This window comes from Microcaecilia unicolor, chromosome 2 (assembly GCF_901765095.1).
Source record: "Microcaecilia unicolor chromosome 2, aMicUni1.1, whole genome shotgun sequence".
Taxonomy (NCBI): Eukaryota; Metazoa; Chordata; class Amphibia; order Gymnophiona; family Siphonopidae; genus Microcaecilia; species Microcaecilia unicolor.
In genome coordinates this window covers 601,837,775-601,858,646 of record NC_044032.1, presented here as the reverse complement: position 1 = coordinate 601,858,646, position 20,872 = coordinate 601,837,775, and the positions used below count along the sequence as shown (strand labels likewise).

Below are 20,872 nucleotides of genomic sequence, written 5' to 3'. Positions count from 1 at the left end.
GGAAATCTCCAAAAGCCCATATGTACAGTAAGAGAAGCAAAAGTTTTTCCATTCCCTAGGGGTTGAATATAAAGTACAATTAATGCCAGCACTTTATAGTTAACTATTCACTACACCTCAGCAAGGATTGGTCCCTTCAGGGACAGTTGTGCAATGGGAATTGAACAGCTGTCACTAAAGTCACCAATCACTGCTGCAATGCAGTGAATACATTAAGTTTTGTGTGTAATGTTGTCCCCCAGGTAAAAGTTGTTTGAATGTTGCCCTAGCATTGTTCACACATTTGTGTGTGTTAACTTTCTACACTGCAGTAATTTACATGCTTTTTTTTTTTCATTTTTTATAGCATTGTTAGTTAAAGGTTTTTTATGTGTGTGTTAAGAAACTCTGTGCTGAAATTCAGGGCATGGTTTTAAATTACAGCCCCCTTGAGTGTTGTGTGCAGTATAGATCAAGTGCTTGAGAAGGGCAATAAAATGAGAAAAAGGCTAAACAGGTTTAGGTTCTTTAGAACAGGGCAGAGACAAATGAGACAGATAAAACAGAGACAGAGATTTATAAAATCTAGGGTGGAATAGAACAAGGTAACACAATTATTTACCCTCTCAAATAGTACTATAGGAAACTTGCAACAGGATATGGTCAAGGCAAGTAGTATAACTGAGTTTAATTTAACAAAAAAATGGTTGTACAGATTTTGGAAGAACCAATTCATTTACAATTATTAGCCAGGTGGATTTGAGGATGGATCATTACCTCCTATTTCCAGAAATGAGCAATGTGAGAAAGACTTCAATTATGATCTATCTGACACTCCAATTGAACTGAATTGGCCACCGTCAGAGACAGGTTATTGGACACAACGGATCATTGGTTTGAGTTAGCCTGGAACGACTTATGTTCATATGATTTTATGAATTTTTGAAACTGCAATTCTCTGGCTTTTATTGAATCCTCTGATACTTCACCTATGACTCTTAGTCACAGGTACTTGAAACATTTTTGGAAAGCAGGAAAAAAGTTCCACGTTTTTCAGTATGTGTGTGGTTTTTTTTTTCAGTCACACCTATAGCCTTCATGTAGAACAGTAGTCACCTTCAAGGTAAAACTATTCTGGGTCTGATAGGATAGAGACACACATTTACAACATTTCCTTAAAATGGTATGGCCTATTTCTTTTAAGATGGAACTTTCCACTTTCTGCTAGAGAAGCTGTAAATGTGTGTTGTTCCTTTGGAAGGTTTTGTCAATCATGTTTGGACTCGGCAACCCCACAGTCCTAACAATTTGCATGCTTTCAGCTGTAGCTGCTCTTATAGTTTGAATTTGAAAAGCTTATCCACTATTAGACAATGCTGGGGGTAATCTGAGTGGAGGAGTGGCCTAGTGGTTAGGGTGGTGGACTTTGGTCCTGAGGAACTGAGTTTGATTCCTGGCACAGGCAGCTCTTTGTGACTCTGGGCAAGTCATTTAACCCTCCATTGCCACATTGAGCCTGCCATGAGTGGGAAAGTGCGGGGTACAAATGTAACAAAAAAAAACTAGTCATAGTTTAATTCCCACTGCATGCAATGAAAGTAAAACCCAGATGGGCTCAGCCTGTCCCTGAATAATCCAGATCTGTCAGGTAGATTTCCTTTTTATAATATTAATTCAATCCCAGATGCATTCCTTGCCAGGTCATAGCAGAAAGTGGCACTTCTTATGATTTTACTTCTGGTATTGTTGACTATGAACTCTTTCAAAAGAGTGCACCCTATCTCCCGGATTCTATATATGACACCCAGAATTGTTCACTCAAATTTGTACACATGCAAATTAATTAACAGGCCAATTAACACCAATTAGGTGCTAACAACCAGTTATTGATGTGAATTGACACTTATTAAAATCTGCACACACATTATTATTAGTAGTAGTATTTGTATAGCGCTACCAGACGCACGCAGCGCTGAACACACAACACAAAGAGACAGTCCCTGCTAAAAAGAGCTTACAATCTACATAATACAGACAGACAAGACAGTTATGGGTGAAGGAAGTAGTGGGTGAGAAGGAAGGAAGGGACAAGAGGAGGGCAATTGAGTAGTGGTAGGAGCTAAAAGCAGCAGTGAAAAGGTGGGTTTTCAGCATAGATTTGACAACAGGTAGAGATGGAGCTAGACGTATAGGTCCAGGAAGTCTATTCCAGGCATAAGGTGCCGCGAGAGAAAAGGAACGAAGCCTGGAGTTAGCAGTGGAGGAGAAGGGGGACGAGATTTGTCCAGTGAGTGGAGTTCACGGGGAGGAATCTGGCTGTGTTTATTGTAAGATCACCTTATGTAGAGCACAGGTATAAATTTCCTATTTTTATTTTTATTATTGAGGTTAATGGTGTAGGCACCTATGCGGCTTAGTAACAGGTCCCCTACGTGCACTTTATAGAACCTGGGGGAGTGTACACATGTGCACTGCGTGCATATGCAATGATTCCAGTGGCCACACTTGGATATTCACTCTTTCCAAATGAGCACACTCTCTTTCAGAAGTGTGTGTTTTATTATTGGCAAATGAAAAAAACAGGAAGAGAAGCATTTTCAAAAACAGTCAAGTCCTGCTGATGACATCCAAACTCATCCTGCTCATGACATCCAAATAAAATATCCATCTCACAGCCATAATCAAATAGGAAAAATGTCTAGATTTCCTATTCAATTATAGCTGTAAGATGGAGTTTTTGGAGGGGTCATGCCTTATTCCCTCAGTGGTCAGCTGCTCAATTAGAACAACATTTGTAACTTGGACATGACTGAAACAGGTCTAGATAAAAATGTCCTTCTTTTAAGACATGTATGTTTGTTTGAAAATCATTGTTGGACATCCTACTTTTCAGCCCTCCCTAGTCCCTCCCTAAACACACCTACAACACAGCCCCTTGCAATTTGGATGAACTGCAGTGTGAACTCCCCTCCCATCCATGTCCAGCAATTCTCTCTTCCCTGCCCTCCCCTCCCATCCATGTCCAAGAATTCTCCTCTCTCCCCTGCCCTCCCATCCATGTCCAGCGAGTCTCCTCTCTCCCCTGCCCTCCCATCCATGTCCAGTGATTCTCCTCTCTCCCCTGCCCTCCCCTCCGATCCATGTCCAGCGATTCTCCTCTATCCCCTGCCCTCCCCTCTCATCCATGTCCAGCGATTCTCCTCTCTCCCGCCTTACCCTCCCATCCATATCCAGCATGTCTCCACTCTCCCCTGCCCTCCCCTATCATCCATGTCCAGCGATTCTCCTCTCTCCCGCCTTACCCTCCCATCCATATCCAGCATGTCTCCTCTCTCCCTTGCCCTCCCCTCCCATCCATGTCTAGTGATTCTCCTCTCTCCCTGCCCTCCCCTCATATCCATGTCCAGCAATTCTCCTCTCTACCCTGCCTTCCCTTCCTATCCATGCCCAGCAATTCTCTCTTCCCTGCCCTCCCTTCCTATCCATGTTTCCTTTTGAGAACATTTCATGCATTTTTGTATTTACAATTTTATTTGATGCTTTTTCTCAATTATATTCGATGCTTTTATAGATGTCTTTTACATTAATATATCAACAATATTATTTTATGATTATTATTGTTCACAATTTATAGTTATATTTATGTATGTTTTATATTTGGCTTTGTAGACTCCTAAAGAAGGCGCTACGGCGCCAAAACATGGCTGTGTTGAGTCAACCTGTTACAATAAATATTATACTTTTTTCAAATATACGTCTCCCCTATTGATTGGAAAGAGCCTATTTTCCCCCAATGTAAACCTCACATCAGTAGAGGAAACAATAATGGAGTCACTTCTGAAGGAAAGGATAGTTAACTTTCTAGAAGCCAACAGGTTGCAGGATCAGAGGGAACATGGCTTTACCAAAGGAAAATCCTGTCAAACGTATCTTGTTGACTTCTTAGACTGGGTGACCAAAGAACTGGATGAAGGACTTCAGCAAAGCCTTTGATACGGTTCCTCACAGAAGACTCATGAATAAGCTGAGAGGACTTAAATTAAATGGACTGGAAAAATTCCTCATTTTTAGGTATAACTTGTCTGGAATGTTTTTACGTTTGGGGAGCATGCCAGGTGCCCTTGACCTGGATTGGCCACTGTCGGTGACAGGATGCTGGGCTAGATGGACCTTTGGTCTTTCCCAGTATGGCACTACTTATGTACTTATGTAGGACTGAATTTAGGACCCAAAGTGGTGAACAGGATAGGAAACTGATTCACAGACAGGCGACAGAGGGTGGTGGTAAATGGAATCCGTTTGGAGGAAAGGAAGTTGAGTAGTGGAGTGCTTCAGGGGTCAGTGCTAGGGCTGATTCTGTTTAATATATTTGTGAGAGACATTACTGAAGGATTAGAAGGAAAAGTTTGCCTTTTTGCAGATGACACAAAGATAGCCAGTAGAGTACAAACCATGAGATGGGATCTCCAAACATTAGAAGAATGGTCAAGGGTCTGGCAGTTAAAATTTAACTAAATAAGCAAAAGTCCAGAATGTTATAAACACATAATCCAAATTAATTCAATAAACAAAGTAAAAGTAACATGTGCTCAGTTCTATTCTATTTAAGCCATTACATCCCCAGGGGAACATGTGGTTGAATCAGAGGAACCATCATGGCAAGGTTAGGTGTTTCTATATATAGGTAAATGGAGGTAACTAAATATAACGCCTAAATATTGTGCTAATAATAATACATGAGGACACAACTTTGCAAGTGCCACATTACCATCAATAATTCATACTTGTCTATTGACACAGCAAATGTGAATTGTTACCATCCTCACGCTATACTGATTCAACTACCCCAATGGATGTCCCAGTCCTGTGACTTAGTGAAAACACGCACTGGGCTCCAATGCTCCAGCACGCTCATGCACACACCATATAATGTCCCCTTCACTCTGGCTGAGTTTCGCTATACTTTTTCAAAAGGGAACCTGCATATATATATATATATATATATATATATATATATATATATATATATATATATATATATATATATATATATATATATATATATATATATATATATATCAAGGTGAAGCAACGCATTTGACCTTCAACTATTAACAAATAATACACAAATATATATTAAATTACCTACAAACTCAATTCAGCAATCTGTTTCGGCCCCCTCACCCTGAAGAGAGCCAAAGACTTCACCCATGCTAAGCGTGTGTCATGTCTGTGGCTGTGACCACCCTCATTCTTACCCTGTTTCTGGGAGTCAGTGGCTGTGCTGGCTTCTGCTTGTCTCTGTGTCTGTCTCTGTCTTAGTTTCTCTCTGGCTCTGTGTGCTGATTGCCTTACTGGACCTCACCTGTGTGGGCTATGCCTCTTCCAAGATGGCTGCCGACTCCTCTATGCCAGTATCCAAGACGGCTCCCGCTGTTCCTTCCTGTGGGCTGACTTCTCTGTGTGTCAAGCCTCTGTTTGGAGGCAAGGAGATTGCTGCAGCTGTGCCTCTGGTGTTGAAGGGCTTTATTAATCACTTTGAGACTGCAGCCCTGCCCTTTGCATTTCGTCTAAGGGCCCTGGTATGTAGAGTGCTCTGTACACTGCTACATTGTTTGCTCTGTGTGAGTTTCTATGTTTGACTTGTTAGCTTGGGCACAGCTTTGCTTGTTAGCCTGTGTACAGCTTTACTAGTTCTCCTGAGATTGCTCTGTGTATGTCTCCAGTGTATGACTTGTTAGCTTGGGCACAGTTTTGCTTGTTAGCCTGTGTACAGCTTTATTAGTTCTCCTATGTGCTCTGTGTATGTTTCCAGTGTGTGACTAGCTAGCTTGGGCACAGCTTTGATTGTTAGTCTGTGTACAGCTTTGCTAGTTCTCCTGTGATTGCTCTGTGTATGTTTCTAGGGTATGACTTGTTAGCTTGGGCATAGCTTTCTTGTTAGCTTGTGTACAGTTTCCTAGTCTTCTTGTGTTTAGCCTGCTGGTTTTCCCGTGTGTGTTTTCTTTTGCTTCTGGAGCTTCAGCCCTTGTTCAGTCTGTTGCCAGCACTCCTTGATACTGAAGCTCCAGCCTCAGCCTTGTCCCTTGACTTGACCATTGCTTTGAACCTTCCTACTGCCGGAACCCGGACATTCCCTGCCTGTCTGCCTTGCTTTCGCCTAGGTGCCTGGGGGCACTCCTGGATCCTCATTCCTGCTGTTCCTGCTTGCAAGTTCCAGTTCCTGTTTTTCATGTAAGTCCTGCCGGCTGCCCGAACCTGAGGGCTCAACCTGCGGGGAAAGGTGGCTAAGCGTAGGTGAAGCCTAGGTCCAGTGTGTTACTGTTCAGCGGGTTCCAGTCCCGTGGGTTCCGCTCCAGTGTGTTCCAGTCCAGCAGGTTTCACTCCTGTATGTTCCAGTCCAGTGGGGCCACTCCAGTGTGTTCCAGTCCAGCGAGCTCCACTCCAGTGCGCAGGAGGTTTTGAAACAGACTTGTGCATTTTTGGAACAAATAGATGTGTGGGATAACAGGAAATGGTTGATATAGATATTTATTTCTTCCCTTCCGAAGGGACACCACCTTGTAGTGGTGGAGGGGCTTCTGTGTTTCAATCACTCAGAGGGCTATGTTGAAGGGCTACCCATGAAGCAAACACCTTCCTTGTTCAGGAAGACACTCATTGTGAGAGGACTTTTTTGGATCCACTGTGTGTTTTGCCTTTCGAAGGGCTACCCATATCAGACAGGCCTTTGAGGAGAAACCAGACAAAGAGTGTCCCAAACTGGGAGAGTGGTGAGATGGTGACCTGGAGTTCGTATGCCCAAAGGCCCAGCTGCCCTCTGAGGTTCTGTCTTCTTTATGTAAATTTCCTCTTTGCAATTGCATTTTCCTTAACTGAGAGGAAGGGAACAACCGGCGGTCAGCCGCTGATGGCCAGCGTTTTGTCCCCTGAGCAGCAAGTGCGGGACCGCTGTGCATCAAACTGCCCACAGATGAAAGGGTTGGCGAGTCCTTTGATTAGCGCCGGCGAAGGAGCGTCAACGCTCTTGGACCTGGAAAAACAACTCCATCGCTCCCAAATTATTCAACCACCATGTCCAAAGGAGTGGAGGAGTGAGTTAGAGGCATATGCTGAAACGGAGGACATTTACAGCAGAACCCAAATCGGCGGAACCACTCCTAAACACCTCAAGAGAAATCATCTTGGAGTTTTTGGCTTCCATGGAGGTTACATTGAATACCATCTGGAAGGCGCTTCGGGACCTAACGGCGGTAGTAAATAACTTTGTTTCAGATATGATCTTATTGGAGAGTTGCATGGACAATTTGACTGAACCTTCTGAGAGTGAAAAACTTGATATGACAGATGAAGTTCTGTACAAGCAAGAAGTGGTTATGACCTTGAAAATGATAATGGACCAGAAACTTTGACTAATAAGGTGGATGTTTTTGTGGATGATTAATGTCGAGATTATTGTTTTTCCCAGAGTTCCAGGTATGACTCCTAAAGTTTTCCTCAGAAATATTTCCTTAATTATTACTTCGAAAGGAGTGAAGCCTGTGAAAACTGGGATTGCTTTAATCAGTGGGATTTGAATTAGAGACTTGAGTATATGTATCGTTAAATAATTTCTGGTTTTTAAAAGAGAGAGAATGTAATCAGATGTATTATTTCTAACTAAAACCTGGACAATAAGTATGTTCCCAATGAAATGAATTGACTATACGCCGTATTTGGTCGTGAGGAAGCCAACCAGATGATCAATGTGGAATAATGTATTAGATGAATAATATCTGGGGATAATCAGGTTAATACCATGTTTTCTTTTTTCTGTTTACTGTTTAATTGATCTCCTTGTCTTATTTCACTCTCCCTATTTTTCTTCACTTTGTGGTCTAAGAAAGAGAAAGATTGTATATAATCCATATATCTAGTTGGAATTGTTTTCTTCTTATATTGTATTAATGTGCAATCATCTCTGTATTACTGTTTGCAAGTGACCCTTGTAAAATGAAAAATTATAAATAAATGATTTAAATAAATAAAAAAAAGAAATGTATTTCTTTATATGACAATGTGCCAGACCTATTGGCCTCAACCAAAAGGTCAGTAACCTTAGCCTCAACATCTGGTGTCAGGTCCACTGAAAGATGAACATAAAAACTAGAACTTGACAGCTGAGCATAAGCCTATTGTAAATACTGTTGTTTATCGGTGTAACATAGAACACCTGAGCTTCTGAGCAATAAAACAAACCAGAACCAATGCTCAGGAAAAACAATAGAAATAAACGACTGTCTCCATGAACTGTACATTCACAGGAATTCACAACTCCTTGGCAAAACTAACCAAATTATATCACAGGCTGGTGCATGGGACAATAATTCAGTTATTTAAACCCAGACAGCAACAAAGAGAAAGGACAGACACATCCACACACACACCTTCAGACCCACATACACCCCTCCTATCTGCAGCCATTCCACCCACACTCCCCTTCTCAGCCCTGAGAGAGACAGACCTTCACTCAGAGACCTCAGGCAGAACCTGAGACACACAGAAGCAGTGCTATCTTTCTTCCCTAAGTTCTGTAAGCCTATTTCTAGCTAAAATGTATTTTGTCAAGCCACACTTATGTGTTCTATTATTGTGCTACCAGACTTACTGCCCCCTAAGAAGTGGACTCGGGACCAAAAGAAATGAACTCACCAGACCAAAGCCAAAGCTGATGTCTGACCTCTGGGGCCATAATGGACATTATCGATTATAACTCATTTAAGTCACTAGCAGGCTTATTTTCGAAAGAGAAGGGCGCCCATCTTCCGACACAAATCTGGAGATGGGCGTCCTTCTCTCAGGGTTGCCCAAATCGGCATAATCGAAAGCCGATTTTTGGGCATCCTCAACTGCTTTCCGTCGCAGGGACAACCAAAGTTCATGGGGGCATGTCGGCACCGTAGTGAAGGTGGGACTGGGGCATGATTAAGAGATGGGCATCTTCGGCCGGTAATGGAAAAAAGAAGGGCGTCCCTGATGAGCACTTGGCCGACTTCACTTGGTCCATTTTTTACTGCAACCAAGCCTCAAAAAGGTGCCCGAACTGACCAGATGACCACCGGAGAAAATCGGGGATGAACTCCCCTTACTCACCTAGTGGTCACCAACCCCCTCCCACCCTAGAAAAAAGTTTAATTTTTTTTTCCAGCCTCAAACGTCATACTCAGGTCCATCACAGAAGTATGCAGGTCCCTAGAGCAGTTTTAGTGGGTGCAGTGCACTTCAGCCAGGTGGACCCAGGCCAATCCCCCCTACCTGTTACACTTGTGGTGGTAAATGTGAGCCCTCCAAAACCCACCCAAAACCCACTGTACCCACATCTAGGTGCCCCTCTTCACCCCTTAGACCTATGGTAGTGGTGTACAGTTGTGGGGAGTGGGGTTGGGGAGGTTGGGGGGCTCAGCACCCAAGGTAAGGGAGCTATGCACCTAGGAGCAATTTATGAAGTCCACTGTAGTGCCCCCTAGGGTGCCCGGTTGGTATCCTGGCATGTCAGGGGGACCAGTGTACTACGAATTCTGGCTCCTCCCACAACCAAAGGGCTTAGATTTGGTCATTTTTCAGATGGACGTCCTCGGTTTCCATTATGGCCGAAAACCGGGGACAACCATCCCAACATTTAGGTCGACCATCTCTAAGGTCGATCTAAATGTTGAGATTTGGGCGTCCCCGACCCTTAGCGGGGCCGTCCTAAGAGGACGCCCTCATGAAAACATGGGCACCCCATTCGATTATGCCCCTCTAAGTAACACAGTCTCTGATTATAATCATGTAAGAAACTTTGAGCCAATATGTTTGGTAAAAATTGTGGGATACAAATACCACTGTAAATAAATAAATAAATATGAAATATATCATCAACCTTCTTTCAGCAGTTTATTGGCCCCTTGTTTGAAGTCTTACAATTTAATCCAGCAAATAAATTCTATATTATTTTTATTTTTGTTTCGTATAATTGTATTTCCTTATGCTTGTGGATCATGTATTTCATTTTCATGAATTATGTGTTGAATGTACATCTGAAATTGCATACAGAAAGTATTACAAGTAGTAACTTCTCTAAATTTGAGCAGGGACTGTCCTTCTTTGTTAAACTGTACAGCGCTGCGTAACCCTAGTAGCGCTCTAGAAATGTTAAGTAGTAGTAGTAGTAGTAAATTGAAAGAAAACCTCTTAGAGTATATTTATTTCCATTTCCATTTTATTTCCATTTATTTAGTCTTATATCCATATTATCCACATCCAGTTTGGTTCCATGTGGCTCACTGTATAACAGGATCTGTTATGCATAGTTTACATTGTAATAAGGAGCTGCGGAGGGGCATAATCGAACGGGGCGCCCAAGTTTTCCTGAGGGCGTCCTCGTAGGATGTCCCCGCGAAGGGGTGGGGAAACCTGTATTATCCAAACAAGATGGGTGGCCAGCTTTCATTTCAATAATACGGTCGGGGATGCCCAAATCTCAACATTTAGGTCGACCTTAGAGATGGTCGACATAAATATTGAGATGGTCGACCTTAGAGATGGTCGTCCCCGGTTTTGGGACGACCATGGAAACCGAGGACGCCCATCTCAAAAATGATCAAATCCAAGTCATTTGGTCATGGGAGGAGCCAGCATTCGTAGTGCACTGGTCCCCCTGACATGCCAGGACACCAACCGGGCACCCTAGGGGGGCACTGCAGTGCACTAACTGATGCACTAATTGAACGGAAAAAGCCCTTCCCTTACCAATCCCTTAGCAATTCGGAAAGAAACAGGCATGCAAGAAGGAAATTGCATGCAAATGAGCTGCTCACTGTTAGCTCATTTGCACTCGATTTCCTTCCTAAGGAGGGGAAGCCAGTGCAGATTAGCCAAGAATTATGCGTGGCTGCTCTGCGCAATACAAGTCCAGGTGAAAACGTCCAAGTGCTCGTCAAGGACGTCTTTTTTTTTTTAGAGTATGGGTGAAGGAAATCCTTTGCTATGCCTCCGTCCTGCGATGGCAGTTGAGGACGTCCAAAATGGTCACCACATCTCAAGAAAGATATAGTGGAATTGGAAAAGGTGCAGCGAAGGGCGACAAAAATGATAGTGGGGATGGGACAACTCCCCTATGAAGAAAGACTAAGGAGGCTAGGGATTTTCAGCTTGGAGAAGAAACGGCTGAGGGGAGTCATGATAGAGGTATATAAAATAATGAGTGGAGTGGAACAGGTGGATGTGAAGCATCTGTTCACGCTTTCCAAAAATAGTAGGACTAGGGGGCATGCAATGAAACTACAGTGTAGTACATTTAAAACAAATAGTAGAAAGTTTTCTTCACCCAATGCGTAATTAAACTCTGGAATTCGTTGCCAGAGAACGTGGTGAAGGCAGTTAGCTTGGCAGAGTTTAAAAAGGGTTTGGATGGTTTCCTAAAGGACAAGTCCATAGACCGCTACTAAATGGACTTGGGAAAAATCCACAATTTTGGGAATAACATGTATAGAATGTTTGTATGTTTGGGAAGCTTGCCAGGTGCCCTTGACCTGGATTGGCTGCTGTTGTGGACAGGATGCTGGGCTTGATGGGCCTTTGTTCTTTTCCCAGTATGGCATTACTTATGTACTTCCTGTGAGAAGGATGTCCATGCCTGGATGTTTCTGTGAGAAGGACTTCCATGCCTTTGCTATGCCTCTGACGCTCCCTTTATTTATTTGGATTTTGGATCACAAGTAGCAGCAGTGGGATTTGAACCAGCCATCTCTGGATTGCAAGACCAGTACTCTAATCACTAGGCCACTCCTCCACTCCATTCCCTTGAAATTTGGCCATCCCTGGGGGGGGGGGGGCAGTTCAGGACGTCCAAAATGTTTGAAAGAAGGACATCCACGCCTTCGCTATGCCTCCGCTGACACACACACACAGCATACTGCTGCGATGGACCTGAGTATGACATTTCAGGCTGGCAAAAAAAAGTTTTTAAAGTTGTTTTCTTCAGGGTGGGAGGGGGTTAGTGACCACTGCGGAAGTCAGGGGAGGCCATCCCCGATTCCCTCTGGTGGTCATCTGGTCAGTTCGGGCACCTTTTTGAGGCTTGGTCGTAAGAAAAAATGGACCAAATAAAGTCGGCCAAGTGCCCGTCAGGGATGCCCTTCTTTTTTCCATTATCACTCAAGGACACCCATCTGTTAGGCACGCCTCAGTCCCGCCTTCGCTAGGCCTCCGACACGCCCCCAGGAACTTTAGTCGTCCCCCCGATGGGAAGCAGTTGGGGACGCCCAAAATCGGTTTTCGATTATGCCGATTTGGGCGACTCTGAGAAAAGGACGCCCATCTCCAGATTTGTGTCAAAAGATGGGCGCCCTTCTCTTTCGAAAATAAGCCTGATAGTCAACAGGTTAACAGTGTGACAAAGGACTTTTTTTGATAAGTAGTGAAATGGAGAACTGTAATCGTCATGTTAACAGGATAACAGTGAACCTGCTATAACAATGAGTCTACTGTGTAACAGTCAGTGGACTGCAATCAATCATCATGTTTACAGCATAGCAGGAATCTACCAAGTAACAGTTACACTGTGACAGAGACGCTACCATCGGCAGGTTAGAAGCAAAATTGAGAGCTACTATAACAAAGAGTTCACAGTGTAGCAGAGAATATATCAAGTAATTGCAAAGCTATGTGTTCTGTGGGGGAGTAGGAATCAAGATATGGTAAACAGAGACATGTCATTTTTTAATTCAGTTGAAGAGTGACTCGAACGATTCTCTTCAGCTCTAATAAATGAACTTTTGAAGCCACTATGATTATCCTATAGAAGTTCAATTAGTAGCAAGGCATGTTTACGCAGTTAGTGTACAGTTTTCCTCAGGGCATATTTTTATTCAGTAAGCATTGTGGTAAATAATGCATGCTGATAGCATCAATGCATGATGTTAGCAAATGACCTAAATTATTTGAGTTCTTGCATTTTGTAGGCCCTTCTAGAGTCATCTATTTTGATTTTCTCCATTTATGCTTCATCATTTTGGTTTCTTCTCAAGGAGGAGAGCTAAGATCTGCCAAAAACCACAGGTTAGACCTCTACCTTTGAACTATGACCTGCTATTTCTAAACCAATAACATCTATCAAACTCGCTGCTGCTGTGCTATTTCCATATTGTAGTACATACATGAAATGATCATTTTACCGCAAATACCCAGTTGCAACACTTTTTTTGCTCAGGCTCCATATTATGCAATGAAACCTAGTTACTAATAACTGGAGTTAAAAGTAATATGTCTTAACAGTAGCCCGCATTGATAACTATGCCCCTTAGTGGTAATTCATGTTACTAACGTCACCCTGTAGCTACTAATAGCTACAGTAAACAGTAGCGCATGTAGGCCACTATGGAGCTCATTTTCAAAAAAGAAAAAAAAATCCAAAAAGTGGCATAAATCTCCATTTGGACGTTTTTCTCACAAAAACATCCAAATTTGCTATTTTCAAAAGCAATTTTTAGATGTTTTTCTATGAAGTCCTCAGAAGTGCGTTTAAATCACAAAGGGGTATGTCAGTAGCGTGTTAAAGGTAGGATCTGGGCACCACTAACACTAGCTCAAAATGTCTTAGTTTTAGTCCTGGACACTTTTGTTTTGTTCCATTATGGCTGAAAAACGTCCAACACTTTTTCAGCCATAATGGAACAAAAGTGTCCAGGACTAAAACTAAGACGTTTTGAGCTAGACCTGTTTTTATAACGAATAAGGCACAAAAGGGTGCCCTAAATGACCAGATGACGGGAATCAGGGGCGACTCCCCAATATCCCCCAGTGGTCACTGACCCCCATCCCAACCCTCACAAATGTGAATACAAATATGATTTAGCAGCCTTTATGACAGCTTCAGATGTTAGAGCCAAGGCTATTAGAGCAACATGTGGATCCCTGGAATAGTGTAGTGGTCAGTACAGTGCAGTGCACCATGGAGTGGGTGACTCTGGTCTTTATCTCCCTGTACCTGTCACATTTGTGGAGGAAACTGTGAGCCCTTAAAAACTCACCAGAAACCCACTGTACCCATATATAGGTGCACCCTTCACCCATAAGAGCTCTTGTAGTGTTGTACAGTTGTGGGCAGTGGGTTTTAGGTGGGTTTTGGGGGGGCTCAGCAGACAAGATAAGACAGCAACCATGAGATGTGTACTTGGAAGCATGTTTTTGAATTCCACTGCAGTGCCCCCTAGGGTGTCCCATTTCTCTCCTGGGATGTCTGTGAGACCAGTCTAGTAAAAATGCTGGCTCCTCCTACATCCCAATGGCTTGATTTTCACTTGGACAATTTTTTTTTTTTTAATGGACCAAAGAACAAAATGTCTAAAGCACAAAACTTTGTTAGGAACAGTATATTCAAAACCAAAAGATAGATAGATGTTTTTCTTTTTTGAAAATGAACTTCTTTCCTATTCAGATTGTGGACGTTTTTTTTGCAAAATGTCTAAAGTCGGACTTAGACGTCATATTGAAAATGCCCCTCTATGTAACACAGACTGTGTTTGTAATCATGTAAGCAGTAAAATGACACATTTCAATGGTAGTCCACATTTATAGCTTTCCTCCAAAATCACATCTTAACGGTAGCCCATTTGATAACTTCCCCCTTAAAAGACTGATATCATGCATACATTTGCCTGCTTAAAAAGGGGTCATTCCTTTGGGCATTTTTAGATCAGGTAGGAAATAAAGCTCACATTCATGATATTTCTGGAAGTATGGATGCTATATTCCTCCTCTCAGATGCACATACAGGAGAACAAGTGAAACACACGTGGAGGGGCATAATCGAAAGGGACGTCCAAGTTTTGTTGCGGACGTCCTCGCAAAACGTCCCGATGGAGGGGCGGAGAAACCCGTATTATCGAAACAAGATGGACGTCCATCTTTTATTTTGATAATACGGTCGGGGACGCCCAAAATCTTTAAATTTTGGTCATCCTTAGAGATGGTCGCCCCTAGACTTGATCGTTTCTGATTTTCGGCGATAATGGAAACCAAGGACGTCCATCTCAGAAACGACCAAATGCAAGTCCTTTGGTCGTGAGAGGAGCCAGCATTTGTAGTGCACTGTCCCCCTGACATGCCAGGACACCAGCCGGGCACCCTATGGGGCACTGCAGTAGACTTCATTAAATGCTCCCAGGAACATAGCTCCCTTACCTTGTCTGCTGAACCCCCAACCCCCCCCCCAAAAAAAAAAAACTACCCACAGCTGTACACCACTACCATAGACCTAAGGGCTGAAGAGGGGCACCTAGATGTGAGTACAGTGGGTTTGTGGTGGGTTTTGGAGGGCTCGCTGTTTCCTCCACAAACATAACAGGTAGGGGGGATGGGCCTGGGTCCGCCTGCCTGAAGTGCACTTCACCCACTAAAACTGGTCCAGAGACCTGCATACTGCTGTCATGAACCTGAGTATGACATCCGAGGTGGGCATAGAGGCTGACAAAAAATATTTTAAAAGATATTTTTTGAGGGTGGGAGGGGGTTAGTGACCACTGGGGGAGTAAGGGGAGGTCATCCCCGATTCTCTCCGGTGGTCATCTGGTCATTTCGGGCACCTTTTTGTGCTTTGGTCGTAAGAAAAACACGACCAGGTAAAGTTGTCCAAGTGCTCATCGAGGACGCCCTTCTTTTTCCATTATGGGTCGAGGACGTCCATGTGTTAGGCACGGCCAAATCCCACCTTTGCTACGCCTCCAATATGCCCCCTTGAGCTTTGGCCATCCCTGCGACGGAAAGCAGTTGGGGACGTCCAACATTGGCTTTTGATTATACCGATTTGGACAACCCTGAGAGAAGGATGCCCATCTTCCGATTTATGTTGACAGATGGGCGTCCTTCTCTTTTGAAAATGAGCCCAATAGGCAATTTTATGTGTCCATTATCCCCTTAATTCTAGAAAAGTCACCTAAAATTGCATGCAGAGATTTGGGAGCAAGCCCAATTTGCACAAACAATTTAATTGAATAATGAGCCAATTAGTGCCAATAATTGGCATTTTAACAAACAATTATTGATGCTAATTGGAATCAATTAAGTTGTACGCATGTAAATTTAGATGCGTGATCCATGCCTAAATTTTACACGTGCTAAAAAAAGGGGGTGCAGAAAAGGGAGGATAATGGGCAGTTTGGGGTGGATTGTGGGTGTGGGTTTTGGTTACACGTGCAGTTATAGAATAAGGGGGTTCTGCATGTAAATTTAGGTGGGAGCATTTGCACTACATTTTTGTTGGTGCAAATTGATGCACCTAAATTTACGTGTGACCCCTAGAACTTAAGCGGGATTCTATAAGTGCATCTTTTAGTGCTGATTTTTTACGGCACCATATATAGAATCTAGCAGTATGAGGGTCACTTTTATAAAGGGGCACATAGTTTAAGTACGACGCTTATGTGTCTTTGTAAAATACCAGTGCAAGTGGTAGAAATCATGTGAATCTTGCAGTGCAGACATTTACACCTACTTCAGAACACTAGATTATTTAAGTATATGTATGAATGAGCCTATTTTATAATCTATGCGCATACTTGTGAAAACCACACATGCTCCAAACTCTGCCACTGTACATCCCTACTGGCAAAGCAGATGCCATCAGTAGCCTAATGGTTAGTGCAGTGGCCTGATATCCAGGGGAACTGCGTTCAATTCCCACTGCAGCTCCTTGTGATTCTGGGTAAGTCACTTAGGGCCCCCTTTTACCAAGCTGCGGCAAAAGGGGGCCTGAGCTGGCGTCGGCACATGTTTTTGACACACGCCGAGGCCCCCTTTTACAGCTGGATATTACGTGTGCTGGGGGTGGGAGCTACTGCTGGGCTGCTGCAGTAGCCCAGCTGTACTTCCCTTTTAGCAAGCAGTAAACCCGAGTTGGTCTTATCGCTGCTTTGTAAAAGGACCCCTTAACCCTCTACTGCCCCATGCTTTCCAAAAATACTAGGACTAGGGGGCATGCGATGAAACTACAGTGTAGTAAATGTAAAACAAATCGGAGAAAATTTTTCTTCACCCAACGCGTAATTAAACTCTAGAATTAGTTGCCGGGAACGTGGTGAAGGCGGTTAGCAAGTTTAAAAAGGAGTTAGACGGTTTCCTAAAGGACAAGCCCATAAACCGCTACTAAATGGACTTGGGAAAAATCCACAATTCCAGGAATAACATGTATAGAATGTTTTTACGTTTGGGAAGCTTGCCAGGTGCCCTTGGCCTGGATTGGCCGCTGTCATGGACAGGATGCTGGGCTCGATGGACCCTTAGTCTTTTCCCAGTGTGGCATTACTTATGTACTTATGTACCACAAAGCTGATATATCATATCCCATCCCCATCCACCCATCCTTTATTTCACATACTTTTACGCCAGATGACTTTTCATGAGGCCATTTATGTGCCTATGTGCATAAATTATAAAATTAACCCCCACCACATGTGACTTTTCAACTGGGGAAACCACCCATTTGATTTCCTTTTGAATACTTGTGTGAAGCATGTCTGCTAAAACCTTATCTTAGTAGTTTGCAAATATGAAGGCTGTTTGAAAACTGTCCCCACTAACGGCCACTGTAGTCACTCTTTGCTATCATACTCATTATTTCTGTGTTTCACCCTCAAAATTCAAACGGTAGTATATTCTTCAAACAGAACAGAAGGAAGGAGTAAGTTAATCAAATTGCTTCCTCTCAGCTTCAAATATACCTAACATATTTGTCAAATTATTTGATATCTAGCAGGTAACTGATTAAAAAAATATGGCACTGCAGCTTGAACTTTTTTTTTATGTCATTTACCACAGGAATGCTTTGACACTATCTGTGGTTCTGGCATTTTCTTGTTGAAATAACAATGAGATGCTTCATCACCTCAGTGAAGTTTCTCTGCTATGGAAGAGATAAATCAATAACCCTACCTGGGAGAGTTCATTACTATCCACAAGCCCATTGAAGTTGGCATCAAATCTTTTGAACATCTGATCCACTAACAACTTCTTCAGAGTCATTTTATCTTCATTGTTTTTGTCATTTTCTGTTCTGATATATTTCTGGTTTTGCAAATCAAGAAGCACATTCTTCATCTTGCTATATTCAGTTGTTTTGCACTTGTCCCCTGTGATAGGAACAATTCAGTTAGTTGGTTATTTAAAAGTGAATTCGATGGTGATTTCTTTTTTAAAACTGTTACCAACTAGTACCAATTTCACAGGAAATTAAAACTGAATTAAAAATGACATACACGTATTTTATTTAGTAAGGAACTAAGAAGGGTAGTTACTAAGCTGTGGTAAAATATTGCATTTTACCACAGCTTAAATTTACTCTGGGAATCAGTACTTTCTGGTAAAATGAGTACTGTACGTTAGTAAGAACTCGGCCAGGAACATGATCAAAGAGACCCTTCTTAGCTCTTGAAGACAACACCCTCATCACTTACCTCCCAGAATAGACCCTCACTCCCAAAAATACCCACCTAGACCTATCATACCTAACACTGGAGACTAGTGGTGGAGACCAAAGCAGTTCTCAGTTGCCCCTGCCCCCAAGGCTGCCAAACTCCACATGGTATCAGTTGCCCCTAGTGATTGTCTTAATAGTCAAAATGATAAATAAGGAACAAGTGGCGGTTTGACCCCTGTATTACCACAACTTGTTTTGATGAGGGAGGAGGACTACTGTTAGGGACTGGCCAGTAGTATTTTGATGCCAGCAGCCTAAGGAGAATGAGCATTGGGGCATCACTTCTGCCTCTCACCACTATATGCCAAGGATAAAAGAGGGAGGTTCAGAGGACGTCTTTAGGGAATAGACTTTGGTTTACATTACCTCCAGCCCCTTTAGGACTGCTCCTTGGAGCATCAGGATGCATATTCATGACCTGATAATCCCAGGGAGGAAAAATAATGCCAGCTGAAGGTTGGTATTATTGTTCAATGAATAACACAGCTTTCAAGTTAAGTGCAAGCTGCTTTATTCAATAATAATGAGGTGCTGTGCATTAATTTTTATGCTTTGCATCTTATTATTTATCTCACATTATGGTAACATAACAATGCTTATGCTGAAATAATATATAATTTTGCCATTTAACCTGCATTAATTTTTTTTTTTTAAATCACCCGTTATTCCCTGAAAGCACTTTTCCTCTGCAATTTGAACAATTATGTTGTTTAACTAAAATGCACCAAGCAGTTAGCATAGCTTTTAGTAAATGCTAACCATTGATGAAGATCCGTGCTAATAGCTACCATGTGCTAAAACAGCCAGTGGATGTAAAAACTCCATGCTAACTACTTAGAGCGGGATGGGGCGATGCACAGGCGGGACATGTACAGAGAATGGGCATGGACTGCACATTACAGTGAAGACACTTGGGGGTGTTTTAGAAAGATGTGGTGCCATTTTTAGGGTATGCTAATGATTAGCACGTGATAAACGTTAGAGATGACCATAGGAAAATATGGGCATCTCTAGCATTTAGCACCCGCTTATTTTTAGCATGCAATAAAAACTCAAGTGCACCTTTGCAAAAGGCCCACATAATTAAAGGCAGCATTGAGTAAATCCATGCTAAATGCACTTGAGACATTATCTTGCAGTAGAAAACTTGTCTATTTGGTAACTGCAAGAGGCATGCTAGACACATTACCAAAAGTAAATGTAGAGCTTTTGAAATTTTGGTGTGCTGGTTATTGCACCTAACACAAACTATGTGCAAAATCTTTCCATGCTTTATTAAACAGGGCCCATAATGAACTTTCACCCTAAACCTTTAATTTTAACATCAACATAAAGGAGCAATTCAAATTACTTCCTGTCTTCTGAACTGGGTTACAAGAATAGCATAAGGGTAAATCTAATAAACTGACAACAAAAATGTAACATTTCATTTCAGAGAAAACAAATATCACCCAATCCAGTCCATAGTCCAAAAGAAACAAGAAGCATTTTAAAATTATTCAGGAAGGGTGTCCAAGATGATGTCAAGCTGACTGCACACTGAAGGAGCTTAGCCTTACATACTTTGATTGTCCACTTTTCTCTATGTCAGTTGTGGAGAAAAGGTAGGGTAAGACCCAAGTCTACCCTCTAGACATGGATGAGCAGCCCTCTTTGACTCAAGTAACTTTGGATGACTTCCTCCAACAGACTGCAGAGCTGCTGAGTTCATTGATCAGCACTAGAACCTTGCACACTGCTGCTGAGATGAGCACAGACACATCACTCAAGTCCTGAACTGCACGGTCTTCCCATGCAGTCTGTGGGTGAGTGAAATCTGGAGATCATCAGCCCAACAACCGATGCAGAGATTGTGCTGCAGTTTGGGATGAAAGAGAAAGCATTGGAATACCCTAGTCCCCCAGTTTCCTTTCTAAGAGGTCTTATTTTCTTCTTTTATTGATGTGTTTACTTTATTATTATTCTATGGACCTATTTTCTTAGCTCTCCACATGTCAGTTTAAGAACAATTACAGTGCACTCCATGTAAGTGCACGTCGGATAAGCGCATGCTCTGTTTAACTGCATGCCGTACTTCGGTCCTGTTTTTGGCGCTATCAATTTCTATGGGGACAAACTTCAGTTTAGTGCACCACTGATATGTGCAAGATTCACTTATATGCATAGTTTAAGACCGCTCCTCTGCAGGAAAGACTTTGCATAAGCGCGCGCATGGAATATGGAAGCCGATTGGCGCGTGACAAAGGGGTGATAAATTTGAAATCTCGTTGGTTAACTGCCACAGGCAGAATAAGTGAAAGAATGTTGTTAGGGGGTACACTGGAGTCATCATCGTCATCGTCACACAACTGTAAGACTTTAACACTGGCTGAACGAATAGAAGTTCTTTAAAAATTAGAA

At 42.6% G+C, this 20,872-nt stretch overlaps 1 protein-coding gene across 2 annotated transcripts in view; it reads right to left on the bottom strand.

Annotated features, from left to right (window-relative positions):
- The window catches only part of FSTL5 (follistatin like 5), an 877,920-nt gene that overhangs the window by 366,365 nt on the left and 490,683 nt on the right, over positions 1-20,872 (bottom strand). For both annotated transcript variants that reach the window (XM_030191590.1, XM_030191591.1), the window contains exon 5: positions 17,929-18,125. In XM_030191590.1, coding sequence (XP_030047450.1) covers positions 17,929-18,125 — 197 coding nt within the window. The remainder of the gene's footprint in view (positions 1-17,928; positions 18,126-20,872) is intronic.